The sequence below is a fragment of the Juglans microcarpa x Juglans regia genome, chromosome 2S (assembly GCF_004785595.1).
Source record: "Juglans microcarpa x Juglans regia isolate MS1-56 chromosome 2S, Jm3101_v1.0, whole genome shotgun sequence".
Lineage (NCBI taxonomy): Eukaryota > Viridiplantae > Streptophyta > Magnoliopsida > Fagales > Juglandaceae > Juglans > Juglans microcarpa x Juglans regia.
In genome coordinates, this window is record NC_054597.1 from 31783110 (window position 1) to 31798146 (window position 15037).

The 15037-nt window shown below is 32.1% G+C and overlaps 1 protein-coding gene across 16 annotated transcripts in view; it reads right to left on the reverse strand.

Annotated features, from left to right (window-relative positions):
• Positions 1-15037, reverse strand: part of LOC121252429 (receptor-like protein 15) — a 40273-nt gene that overhangs the window by 2390 nt on the left and 22846 nt on the right. For 4 of the 16 annotated variants that reach the window (XM_041152040.1, XM_041152035.1, XM_041152047.1 and 1 more), the window contains 6 exons: positions 6109-6279; positions 5398-5568; positions 4674-4832; positions 4391-4531; positions 4146-4292; positions 3039-4055 (listed from right to left, as the gene is read on the reverse strand). In XM_041152040.1, coding sequence (XP_041007974.1) covers positions 3039-4055; positions 4146-4292; positions 4391-4531; positions 4674-4832; positions 5398-5568; positions 6109-6279 — 1806 coding nt within the window. Of the gene's footprint in view, positions 1-2456; positions 4056-4145; positions 4293-4390; positions 4532-4673; positions 4833-5397; positions 5569-6108; positions 6280-6363; positions 6494-15037 lie in introns of all 16 variants that reach the window. The other 12 variants (XM_041152038.1, XM_041152037.1, XM_041152042.1 and 9 more) reach the window with 10 other exon arrangements.

Genomic DNA, 15037 nt, shown 5'->3' on the forward strand with positions numbered 1-15037 from the left:
GAAGAAAGTTTTTGTCGATAGATGAATCATCCAAATACAACTCTTGTAGGTTCTTTAGTTTTCCAAACTCTAAAAAAACAACAACACAAGCTTTGGATATCTATCATGTGCGTTGAAATTACTTATCACGTGCAATGAGAAGTATTTGAACTTTGAGACTTACCATGGATATTAATTCCCTCATTCAACTTAGCTTCTCCAAATATAGTTTCTTTAGAGATGCAATCTTACAAATGAATATCATGTCTGTGAAGTTATTACCATCCAAGTAAAGCTCCTCTAGCTTACTCATTGTAAAACCTGTAACAATTTTGATATTCCATTATTAGGTTTCCAGTGCCACTCACTATATATATTTATCATATTAGACTTGTGTTGGACGGCTGAAGCATATTTTTGAGAGAGAACAATTGTCTAATGAGTGCATATTGTGTGAGAGAGCAAAAAACCCTAGAGAGTGTGAGTTGAGATTGAGTGATTGTAATCTCCTTTGGTTAATAAGATTTCTGCAGCTCTGTGGATGTAGGCAATTTGCCGAACTATGTATATTGTGCGTCGTGTGCTTGATTGTGTTGCTTTTACTTTATTTGCCATCGTTGGTGTGTGTGTTTGCATAAGAGGCGAGGAGATTTGCTTGGGGAGTAAGAAAGAGTCGGGTTTTTGATTGGGTTGGAAACTACAAACTAATGACTTTGCTTTAGAGGTCGTCTGTGTCGTCAGCGCATCATTTGTTTCCTCAAAGCTAACGAGAATATGCTTTATTTTAACTTTTAATCTTTTTTTTTTTAAAGTAACGAAAAAATTGATAAATTTTTTAAGAGAAATGTATAAATAAAAATTCAAATTGATGTAGTTTTATGTGCTAAATTAGTTTTAAAGTTATTTTTATTATAAAGTAAATCTAACGTATTATAATGGCAGGTTTGGGGCTCGGGATAAGACATAAAATTTTCATCTAATCTTATTTTATCACATCCCATCTTATTCCGAAATGCACTCTAATACAAAAATTTAAAACTAATCATTAAAATTTTTAAAAACTAATCATTACAACTTTTCAAATTTTTAAATAAAAAATAAAAATCAATTCCAACTTTTTTAAATCTCAAACAAAAATAATATTATAAAACTATATTCTTACAATATTTTAATTTTATAGTATTTTTTATTCAACTTTTTTTTTGTAACTATAACACTATATGGTATTAATTTATTTGAGATTATTTGTTATATCTAACTTATGGGCCAATCATTTGATGCCACATCATAAGATGTTGAGAGGACGATAGTAAAATAGATGATAAATCAAATTCTCCTGTAATATAAAGGGGATCTTAATTGCTTTGGAAATTCAAGACCTGGGATCTTAGTGGTGGGTGGTATGCTTCTAAATTGAAAATTGGTGACAGTGTATGGGCTATGAATGTATATATCAATTTTGTAATCAATTGTTTTGTACTTTCCAATGCATTGAGGTTTGGAGAAGGTGCATAATATGCTTACAATTAATTGATTTAGTCAGGCTTGTGTCAAATGGGAATTCATGATGGCCATGGTCACCACAAATTATGAATCACTTTCTAGGAAAATTTGGCCAAACTTCCTTTCCAATTAAATTTTGTTTCTTTATTTGTCAAAACTTTTTTCAACTCTAGCGAATAGCAAATAATAACAATCCTATATATTTACAAGTGCTTAAATTTCAATAGAAATAAACGTAAAAAGTTCATACATTTTAATAAAAAATAGATAAATGATCCTCGATAAAGGTTTATCAAAAGTTATAAAACTCATATTGAAAATCAAGAACAAGCATACAAACATATGCAAACATCATTATGCAAGGTTACATAATTTACAAAGTACACTTACGAGATTTCACAATTAAAGAAATAAAAAAAACTTGGTGATGCACACTTCAATGAAGCTAAACCACACCTGACGCCAATAGGGATTTATATACAAAACTGCAACAATTCCCAATAGAACTGTTGTGTAAGACACCCCGAAACTTACGTAGAAAAAATCCATGTCCATGAAACCACCACTTTCTTCTCCCTTATCATTAGATGGCAATCCAGTTTTGTTCAGTAGTGGAGGTCCAATTTTGTTCGGTAGTGGAGGTCCATACAGAAGAGGATTCCCCTCATAGCTGCTTTCATCGAAGGTTCCAAATTGAGCTTTTCTTTCTGGTGTTCTGCCTGATAAATTATTGTCAGCCACGCTAAAAATAGCTAGAGAGTATAACTCTATAAGTTGAGGGGGGATGCTGCCATTCAACTTATTGTAGGAGAGATCCAAGCTCTCTATTGCTTCTAGTATCGAGAATGTTGTGGGGATTGATCCGGTTAGATTGTTGTGCGACAAGTTCAGCGCACGGATGTTGCTCAAGTTTCCAAGCTCGAGTGGGATTTCACCTGATAAACAATTGCATGAGAGGTCTATTCCAGACATATAATTGAGGATATCACCCTTATAGGAGTAAGTATTTCTCTTTGTTCTGAACTCTACTTCTTGTTGTGCATCCACCATCGAGAACGAAGAATCATCTTCAATTTCAAACAATATATGTGTCTTTATCCCCATGTCTCCACTCGTTAAACCATATGAGCCACTTCCTAGATTGGATTTTTGGTCAGTTGCCACAAAACTAATGTTGCTCAAGCAATGAGGTATTGAACCAGTAAATTTATTATTTGAAAGATCCAGCATGGTTAAGTTTTCAAGAAGGCATATTTGAATTGGAATCCTTCCCTGTAAGTGATTAGCTTTCAAGAGAAGGATGCTCAATGATGAGAGGTTTCCGATCCAATCTGGAATGTTGCCAGTTAGACGGTTATCGCTAAGATCTAATGTTACTAGATCAGAGCTATTCTTGAATGCACTTGTAATGGGACCACTTAGCCTATTTTTTCCCAGATGAACATGTTTGACGTACAATGAATTGAAGCAAGATGGTTCAAAGTCAGACAAATTATTCTCGGAGAGGTCAAGAAATATAATGTCTTTGACTTTGCATAACTCAATTGGAATAGAACCTTCAAGTTGGTTTTTGGCCAAAACAATTTCAACCAAGTTGGTCATGTTGCCAATCCATCTTGGAAGCATGCCTGACAAAGAGTTGCTACTAAAATCAAATGAAGTCAAGTAAGCACTACTGGATAAGCTATATGGGATCATTCCGGAAAATTGGTTGTGGTCCAAAAATAAAAACTGAAGGAGAGTTAGATTACTTTTGGCAGGAAACAATTGGCCACTTAAATTATTATTTGACAATTTGAGATATACCAAATTGGGGCAACCCATTACCAAATGGTCTGGTATTGTTCCTGACAAATGATTGCTAGACAAATCCAACAGTATCAAGTAAACTAAATTACCTAAAGAAGATGGAATTACGCCTACAAATGCATTTTGAGACATGTTTATATTCACTAAATTGGGAAAAACTAAACTCAAGTTTGTCGGAATTGGACCTCCTAGATCATTATTCGAAATATCTATTTTTCGAATATGGGGATTAGGACGATAGGGCACTTGGAAACTGTTTGTGAAACTGTTATTCCGTAAATTAAGAATCTCCAATCTTGTATTGTTCTCTAGCAACCAAGTGGGAAACTTTCCCACCAAATTGTTGTGCGAGAGATCAATTGCTTGTAACTTATGTTGGTAATGAAGGAATCTGGGAATCGTTCTAGTGGGTCTTCTAGCAAGGCTACTTGACAAAGACAGAACCTTCAACTGAAAGTATGAAGTCCAACTTTGAGACTCTGTTTCATCAACAAGTGTGTTGTTATTACTCATGATCAACTTAATCTTCGAGAGATTAAAAAAGGAGGAAATTGTAATTGGGCTGAAGTGGTTATACGACAGAGAAAGGTACTCAAGTGACTGCAAACTCGGTATGGGAGAGTGAGAAATGCTTCCGTTGAAGTTATTGAATGCGAGATTCAATGCTCGAAGTGTTGTCATGTTTGCCAAACAAGAAGGCAATCTCCCTTCAAGATGATTATCACCAAGGTCTAGCTCTTGTAGATTCTTGAGGTCACACCAGCCTGTAAAATAAGTAGATTTTGAATTATGCTACGTACTGAGATCAGCTTGTTTATGATCAACAACATATTTGGAAAAAAACAAGTTTCTACCTTGGTTGGGTAAGCTGCCATTGAGTCCACAAGCTTTCATTAATAATACATTTAAAGAAGTCATCACTCCAACTTTATGAAGAAAACTTTTGTCGATGGATGAATAATCCAAGTACAACTCCTGTAGGTTCTTTAGTTTTCCAAGCTCTAAAAAAAAAGAAAAATAACACATGCTTTAGATATTTATCGTATAAGTTGAAATTACTTATCCGTGCATTGATAAGTAATTGAACTTTGAGACTTACCCTGGATATTAATTCCTGCATTCAAGTAAGCACGTGTCAAGTAAAGTTTCTTGAGCGATATTGCAATCTTGCCAATGAATCTCATGTCTGTGATGTTATTACCACCCAAGTCAAGCTCCTCTAGCTTACTCATTGTAAAACCTGCAATAATTTTGATATTCCATTATTCATTAGAAAAATTTGTAAAAAATGAATCAGATTAGGCAGCTGCATAAATATAAGTAAGGTAAATGAAAATAGAAGAAATACTACCTAACTAGCTAATACATGAATATATTCCTACCTTTATTAATTTGGACCCTTCCGGTAATCTTATTCCCCCTCAAAGATAGTATCTTGAGCGTTGCAATCTTGGCAAGGGATGGCAAGATGCTATCATTAAAGTCATTATCATCCAAGTAAAGCTCCTCCAGCTTGCTCAAATCAGACAATCTTTCAAAACCTGCAATTGTGATTTTTCAATGTCCAAAGCTATGTACAATAAATCCTAAAATACAACAAACTGGTATATATATATATGGGAGCTATGTGTCCAATGATTTGAGCTTGTGGAAAAAATTTAGTTATTGACTATTGGATTAATCATATTGGTTAATATAAGTGAATAGGTTTATGAGAAGTGTTAAACGTAAAGAATATGTTAGAGAAAAGGACAAAAAGAGAAACTGAATTCTTGAATTCCATTGAACTTTGATTTCTACTTGTATCTGTATACAGACCCACAATGGTTTATATATATAGACTTCACGTTTACTGTAACAGAATGGAAATTGTAGTAGAATATCAGAATGTGATTCTAGAATAATACTCTTTGAATTAATTACAATCCGTTAGTTATGCTTTGTGAGTGACGTGGCTAAGAAGAGGTGATTCCTCTGTTTTAATTTGCTCCTCTGCTGTGCATGTGTATTGTTGGCTGAGTCAGTTATTGAACATGCCTTAATAAGAAGTGATTTTATATTTCCTTTTTACAATAAAAAGAGCAATTTTATTATTGATATACTTACCTTGGGTATTATTATAATTAGCTTCGTAATCCCACTCCTTGAATATTCCACGCAAAGATAGTATCTTGAGCGTTGCAATCTTGGCAAGGGATGGCAAGATGCTTTCATTAAAGTCATTATAATCCAAGTAAAGCACCTCCAGCTTGCTCAAATCAGACAATCTTTCAAAACCTGCAATTGTGATTTTTCAATGTCCAAAGCTATGTACAATAAATCCTAAAATACAACAAACTGGTATATATATATATGGGAGCTATGTGTCCAATGATTTGAGCTTGTGGGAAAAATTTAGTTATTGACTATTGGATTAATCATATTGGTTAATATAAGTGAATAGGTTTATGACAAGTGTTAAACGTAAAGAATATGTTAGAGAAAAGGACAAAAAGAGAAACTGAATTCTACTTGTATCTGTATACAGACCCACAATGGTTTATATATATAGACTTCACGTTTACTGTAACAGAATGGAAATTGTAGTACAATATCAGAATGTGATTCTAGAATAATACTCTTTGAATTAATTACAATCCGTTAGTTATGCTTTGTGAGTGACGTGGCTAAGAAGAGGTGATTCCTCTGTTTTAATTTGCTCCTCTGCTGTGCATGTGTATTGTTGGCTGAGTCAGTTATTGAACATGCCTTAATAAGAAGTGATTTTATATTTCCTTTTTACAATAAAAAGAGCAATTTTATTATTGATATACTTACCTTGGGTATTATTATTATAATTAGCTTCGTAATCCCATTCCTGCATTCCACGCAAAAATAGTTTCTTGAGTGATGTAATCTTGGCAAGGGATGGCAAGAGGCTGTCATTGAAGGGAATATAATCCAAGTAAAGCTCCTCCAGCTTGCTCAACCCAGACAATCTTTCCAAACCTACAATAATTTTGGTTAAATTACATCAAAATAAGTATAATATTCAACTAATTTCTCATCTCACAAGTTATAATATGCACAGACCTTCTTTTGACACCCTAAAATTATGATAGTAACCGTCCAAACGCAGAGACTTGAGCTCTTGAAAGGGAAGAAACAAAGAGGTATTCAAGTACCAAGATTCTGATCCAGTAGTACTACCCCAAGAATCCCAACCCAGCAACCAAGAAAGATCAATATAGGTTACACGGCCTGTAATGTTGCTGCACTCGACACCTGTCCAATTGCAGCAATCAGTAGTAGTAATCTCTTTGTTGATTAATTTCGAAGATGGAGAAGAAGATTCATTGATGGAGGTTTTGATCAGTAGTAAAAGAGCGTTTTGCTCTTCCTCCAAACAAGTACCAGAGCACGGAGGGATCATACAAGCTGCTTGAACACAGACCAAAATAATAAAAATGCAACAACAAAAACGCCCCATCTGATCCATTGATCAACTAATTGCTTTCTAATACTCTTTTTAAGTAATTACAATAAGACTCGCAAAGGTTTTGTTTATATAGGCCACCGGCAGTACCTAACTAGACACTCTCGTTGGGTCCCCCATAATTAAGTTGATCTTATCCCAAGCATTTGAATAACGTAATATTAGTGCATTATTGACTACAACCACAAATATTAAAATAACGACATATAGATAAATAATTTGTTTTGCATTTGGTGTCTTCCTTTCTCCATATAATATGCATATTTCTACTGGGTTCCCTTGACTTTGTCATAATGGAGATCGAGATAGAGATGGGACAAAGAGAGCTCCTAGCTTTTGAATCATAGTATCACTGACTCTGTTTTCAATCTTTTGCTGCATTCAAATGCTTTCATGGGGTGAACGAGGAATTAATCTCAAACATTTTTTTTTCATATAAGTCAATTTGAAGTGGGATGTATCCTAGTTTGTATTTGTAAAATTTTAAGAAAATTTGAAGTGGGGTGAGAGATGCATCATCAGACTACTGATACCTCAAATTTTGGTTTAGAAATGAATTTAATTTTCAATGTCTTTTACAAATCAAATTATGACAAATATTCAATAGTGTGGATTTTTTTTGCATAAGTTTCGGGGTGTCTTACACAACAGTGTTGGTGGAAATTGTTGCAGTTCTGTGTATAAATCCTTATTGGCGTCAGGTGTGGTTTACTTTATAACAAAAATAACTTTACAATCTAATGTAACACATGAAGTTAAGTCAACTTTTGTGTTTACTTTAGTGAAACCTAAAACATTTCTCTTAAAAGAAATTAATGAAATTTTTCGTTACTTTTTAAAAATAAAAAATAAAAGTTAAAACAAAGTATATCCTCATTAGCTTGCAACTTTATATATATGTATATATACCGTAATAAGTAGAAAATAACGACATATATATAAATAATTTGTTTTGCATTTGGTGTCTTACTTTCTCCATATAATACGCATATTTCCAGGGATGACTATCTAGAAAGTCTTCCATGGTGATGATGTATCCGTGCCTATTGGGTTCCCTTGACTCAGTCATAACGGAGATCGAGATGGAGAGCTAGCTTTTGAATCATAGTATGACTGACTCTGTTTTCAATCTTCTGCTGCTTTCAAATTCTTAAAAGGCTTGTTTGGAGAGACATGATTTCATAATTTTATTTTTAAACATCACTCTAATGTAAAATATATTTTAATTTTTAATTTTTTAATCTAATCATTACCTAATCATTAACTAAACACAAAAACGAGCATAACTTTTGCAAACTTTAAAACAAAATATAAAAATTAATAAAACTTTTACAAATTTGAAAATAAAACACAAAAATCAATATAACTTTTACACACTTTATAATAAAAAAAATATTTAAATTAATTTTTTAACTTTATAATATTTTATTCAACTACTTCTCTCTCTTCTCCTAAAATCTAATAAAACATATTAACTCAAAACAATTTATTGCTATTCACAAAATTATGAAATACTCAAAGTGTCTAAACGGGCCTAAATGCAAACGATTTGCAATTCTAACATTTTCACTAACAAATACCATCATACAATTTAAAGGAAAAATGGTTAAAAGATTGTCAGTAGTTTTGATTATTTATAACTCTAAATGCCTCCTAGACTACCATATGGATAGCTACATCATCACCGCTTTTAGATTAGAGGAATGCTATGTTCATAAAAAGACGTCTTCACAAACTAATCTAGCTAAAAATAATTTCTTAGAAAACAAAATCAATTAAAAACCAGATTGGTATCGGTTTTCAAGATTATTAGACCAAACCAAAGCCAAATATATATATTTAATTTCTTTTTTTTGTAGGATATATTTAATTTCTTATATTAAATATATTATAACTTTTTTAATTTTTATGCTATATATATTGCACATATTATAAAATTAATATAACATGAAATTTTAATATTATTATTTATGCCTCCTTGACATAAACTTACTCTTAAATATGAATATGAATATTAAGTTAATAATTAATATGTTATTATTAAGTTACATACTTACACACACATATATATATATATATATATGCACTAAGCTGGCATAATAGGCTTCAAATTAATGACAGATGGCTTCAAATTAATGACAGATGGACTCCATTTCCATATAATTTTTATATGTATAATTTGTTTTGCATTTTTGTCTCTTCCTTTTTCCATGTACACATATTTCCACCGATTACTATCTAGAAAAGTCTTCCATGGTGATGACATATATATCCGTGCATATTGGGTTCCTAGAAGTCTTCGATCCTTAGTAATGACATCATGATGTCCTTATAGTGCCAGGTAGTAATCGTGGTTCCATTATTTTAGAAGACCTTGACTCAGTGATAATGGTTGACTGTTGAGTGCTTGGCATCCGCTTAATTTGAAAGTTGCTTCGAAACTTCATTCTTTCTACATTCAATATATACTATCAAGAACTTCACAAAAGGTGTATTAAGAATATTGTACACTGATGATCACCGTTGATGACCACTTTATAAAAGGCTTCTACCCGGGTGTTAGAACTTTGGAAAAAGTTTCTGATCTCGCTGTAAACAATCCAACGAATGCTAATTGATTTAGTACTTGATAAGTCCTAAACTTTGAAAAAGTTCGAAGTTGAAGTATTAGCCTTCTCTCCCAAGTAACATTTAAGATTGAAATAAGATAAAATTAAGCTAGTCCACATGATATCCTAAAATCTTTTTTTTATATGGTTAAAAACTAGGAGTGCTGTAAGAAAAAACTGATCAAACCAATTGAACTGAACAAAATCGGACCGGTTCGGTCGGTTTCCTAGAAACAAAAACCGATTAAAAACTAGTTTGGTATCGGTTTTCAAGATTTGAAAATTGAATTAGACCAAACCAAAGCAATATATATATTTAATTTCTTAGACTACCATATAGATAGCAACATCATCACTTGATTGATTTACCTAATTGATTTACTTGATAATTAAGTCCTAGACTTTGAAAAAATTCGAAGTTGAAGTATTGGCCTCCTCTCCCAAGCAACATTTAAAATTGAAATAAGATAAAATTAAGCTAGCTAGTCCACATATCCTAAAATCTTTTTTTATATGGTTAAAAACTAGGAGTACTGTAAGAAAAAACCAATCAAACCAATTGAGCTGAACGTAATCGAACCGGTTCGGTTGGTTTTCTAGAAACAAAAACCGATTAAAAACTAGTTTGGTATCGGTTTTCTAGATTTGAAAATTGAATTAGACCAAACCAAAGCAATATATATATTTAATTTCTTATTTTAAAAATATAATATAATTTTTTTAATTTTTATGCTTTATATATATATATTACACATATTATAAAATTAATATAACATCAATTTTAATATTATTGTTTATGCCTCCTTCATATAAACTTACTCTTAAATATGAATATTAAGTTATTAACATGTTACTATTTATCCTTATAGATTAAGTTACATTGACACATATATAATAAGCTGGCATCGTAGGGCTTCAAATTAATCACAGATGGACACCATTTCCATATAACTTTTTATATCATGTATAATTTGTTTTGCATTTTCGTCTATTCCTTTTTCCATATACGCATATTTCCAATACCGATTACTATCTAGAAAAGTCTTCCATGGTGATGACATATCCGTGCCTATTGGGTTCCTAGAAGTCTTCGATCCTTAGTAATGACATGTCCTTATGACGGGTAGTAATCATGGTTGCATTATTTGAAAAGACCTTGACTCAGTGATAATGGTGATAGAGATGGACAAAAAGAGCAAGCTTTTGAATATTGATTTTTAGCCTATGTTTCGGCACTTGGATGAGATGAGACGATCATCTCAAAACTTTTTATAATTTCTTTCTCAAACATCATTCAAATACAAAACATTTTTTAATTTCAAATTTTTAACCTAATTTTTATCTAATCATTACCTAATTATTAAAACTTTCTCAAATTCTAAAAAAATAATAATAATACAACTTTTTCAAATCTCAAAATAAAAACAATATTAAAAATTATATTCAAACAATTTTTTAACTCTATAATATTTGTATTCAACTTTTTCGCTCTCATTTTCTAAAATCAAATAGAACATGTTAACTCAAATTATTTCATGGAATTATTTAACAAATCACATAATTTGTACTATTCACAAAATCTTCATTTAACTAGCATCATTTAACACTGAGTTTACATCATTTAACACAAAATTTACCATTGAGTTAACAGATCACTAGTATTCACAAACCATTTAACTACATTCACAAAAATTTTATCACATCTCAGTACCTAAACATGATGCTCTAACTCTTTTTCAAAATCCCATATAGCATGGCTTTTGTCCGACGCTGGAGCAGAATAAGGATTATTCTGATGGCTAGCTAAACAACAAAAGTTAAGAGATTGAGAGAAACGCAAACAGACAGAGAATTTTGAGATAAACTCTGATATTAAGATTTTTTACTTTTATTTTGCAAAAATCGAATATATCTTATGAAGCACACTAGCTGCACTTAAATAGCTAAGGAGAAGAAAGTAAAATTCCAATTATGGACAAATAAAAAAATATAGAATAAGATAAGCCTCTCTCTAAAATGGGATCAAGACGGAGACCACCAGGTGTAGCGTGGTGAGCACGACGTGCGCATCGAATAGAGCTTTTCGAATTAAGGTCATACGCACAATTCTAATATCCATAGACAAAGCTATAGTCAAAATGCTTATGTGTGTGCGATGTCACTCCTCTTTCCTCGCTCAACTGAATTCCCAAGTAGCATTTAAGATTGAAATAAGATAAAATGAAGCTAGTCCATTTACCCTAAACTCATTTTTTAAATGGTTAAAAACTAGGAGTGTAAGAAAAAACCAATCAGACTGATTGAAATGAACCAGTTCGCTCGATTTCGACTCCTAGAAATCAAAACCGATTAAAAATCGGTTCGATATCGGTTTTCAAGATTTGAAAAGCAAATTAGACCAAACTAAAGCGATATATGTATATATATTTAATTTTTTTTATATTTATATATTATAACTTTGTTAATTTTCATGCTATATATATTACACATATTATAAAATTAATATAATATGAAATTTTAAAATTATTCTTATGTCTCCTTGATACACTGATATATTCTTAAATATGAATATTAATATTAAGTTATTAACATATTATTATTTATTCTTATATATAAAGTTACATACTTACACACACATTATATATGCATATATATATATAGAAAAATACTGCTTTGCTCACTCAACTTGCCCTCTCATTTTGACACCTCATGCAATTTATTTTATTTTTTAATTTTTTCTTTATTTAATTATTAAGGAAGTGACTATTAATGTATTGGTATTTTTTAAAAATGTTTTAAAATGAGAAAAAAATATGAATAAAAAATTTAAAAAAAATGAAAAGATGATTTTGACCTAGCGGTCACTTGCAGCGAGCTACTCTGAGTGGCGGAGTAGCACCGCTCATATATATGTATATATATATATATATATATATATATGTATGTATAAGCTGGCATTGTATGGCTGCAAATTAATGACAGATGGATGTGGCCATTTTCATATAACTTTTTGTATGTATAATTTGTTTTGCATTTTTCGTTTCTTCCTTTTTCCATATACGCATATTTCCACCGATTACTATCTAGAAAAGTCTTCCATGGTGATGACATATCCGTGCCTAATGGGTTCCTAGAAGTCTTTGATCCTTAGTAATGACATGTCCTTATAGAGGGTAGTAATCGTGGTTGCATTATTTGAGAAGACCTTGACTCAATGATAATGGTGATAGAGATGGACAAGATTAGAGATCAAGCTTTTGAATCATTGATTTTTAGGCTATGTTTGGGCACTTAGATGATGTGAAATGATGATCTTAAGATTTTTCATAATTTTCTTCTCAAACATCATTCAAATAAAAAATATTTTTTAATCTCAGATCTCCAACATAATTTTCATCTAATCATTATTTAATTATTAAAATTTTCTCAAATTTTCGAACAAAACACAAAAAATAAAATGACATTTTTTAAATTTTAAAATAAAAATTATATGCAAACAACCTTTTAACTTTATAAAATTTTTATTCAACTTTTTTTCTTTCATTTCCTAAAATCAAATAAAACATGTTAACTCAAATCATTTTACTACTATTTACAAATCATTTAACTATTATTCATAGAATTCTCATCATATCTCTTTATCTAAACATAATGCTCTAAATCTTCTTCAAAATTCCATATGGCATGGCTTTTATCTAATGCTAGAGCAAACAAAGAGAAAATTTTGAGATTAAGATTTTTTTGTAAAAATCAAATATATCTTATGAAGCCCACAAGCCGGACTTAACTAGCTCAGGAAAAGAAAGTAAAATTCCAATTATGGACAAATAATAAAATACAGAATAAGATAAGTATCTCGCTAAAATGGGATCTAGATGGGAAGCACCAGGCATAGTGTGGTGACCACGACGTGCGTGTCGAAGAGAGTTTTCCGAATTGGGGCCATACGCGTAATTTTGATATCCATAGCCAAAGTTATGACCAAATATTGACGTGTGTGCGATGTCGCCCCTCTTTCCTCGCCCAACTGAGAAATCCCGGCCTTTCTTCCTCGCCAAACAAGGAATCTCGACCTTTCCTCCCCCAAATGAAGAATCTCGGCATTTCCTTTCCCAACTGAGGAATCTTCCTTTTTCGTCACCTTTTTTCGCCTTGACCAACCCAAGGAATCTTCATATTTTTCTATCGTATTTGCACTAGCTTGCCTTTTCGAAATAGTCCAATGCTATCAATGTCGAGTCTGCCAGCTCAACATCATCTTACACGAATCTTCCTACATCATTATTCAAATTTTGAATTTTGAAATCTTCAAACCACCATCTTCATTTAACACCAAAATTTATTTCAACAAATAGAGGCTAGAGCATTGATAGATAAAATTGATCTCTTATCAACCTAAATTTACCCATTATCTTTATAGATAAATTATAAATCTCATCTATCAACCCAAACGCAAAAAGAAAAATGATACGTTCAGTCGCCTGGGGTAAACGCCGCGTAAGCGGCTACTGATGTGGAAAAAAAAAAAATCTATACAAGCCGTTTCGACTCCACTGCCTTCCCTCAAATTTTTTTCCTCAATTCCCCCCGTCTTTGCGTTACCTCTCCTCCTCAGTTTCCCTCCTCAAGAACTCCCTCTCTCCACTCGTTTCCTCTCTCGATCCTTCCATGAAGCGCCTCCCTTCCAAAACAGTGAGTCTCAGCTCAGCTCTTAGAAGAGTTTTCTGAAACCTTCTACACAAAATGTTTTATTATTTAATATACCACTTAAACTAACAAAGCAAAGCAAAGTGAAAAAAACACAGAGAGAGAGAGAGTTCACTGTGAAACTACCCCTGTCAACATCCAAGTCAAAATCCAAGCTTCCAAGTTCAACTTCTAGCTTATTTCTCAAGACAAGCACAATATCATGATCTGGAATATCGTAAGTAAATTTCTTCTCCAGCTCCATTAAGTAGTAATGATACAATATATTTGAATTCTTTGGAATATGACCGACCAGTTCAGATTGGAAATAACTGAGTTGCTTATCAATATAAGGTTCGTTCCCTGTAGATTTAATAGTTACAGATACGAGTATATAAAGTGGTAATCATCAAAAGGTTTAAAAACGACGGGGCGGAAAAAACACTTGGGACACAGAATTATTCCTGTCTTACATATGGCATTGTAAGCATAAAATGGATAACAGTCAATGCGTGAAGAAATAAACGCCCACAATACAATAAATTTTACCTCTTTCTTGAGCATTAGCTTCTTCCACAAGATTATCTCTCAATGCACCAATCTCACGATGTTGATTGCATGCTTCAAGGCATGCAGTTTCTTTTATGATCTCATAATTCATGTTTCCTTATTGAACAAAGATTTGCAAAGGAAAGCTCTTGGGAAGTGCAAGTCTTTGATCCCTGAAAGTTTGAAGTTTATAAGTCAATGAACAGAACACATAGGATCATGAGACAATAAAGATTACCGACGAGGAACAACTAACCAATCTGAAGATAAAGTCACAATTGCAACTTGCAACACTATAAAATCTCTCGTCAATTGAATCAAATATAGCTGAAGCACAGAGTGATTGAAGGGAAAAAAGAGAAAGGACTAGAGAGGAGAGTTCCAAAGCCTACGGGAGTGGGTGGGAAGAATCTTAAAAGAACACTTC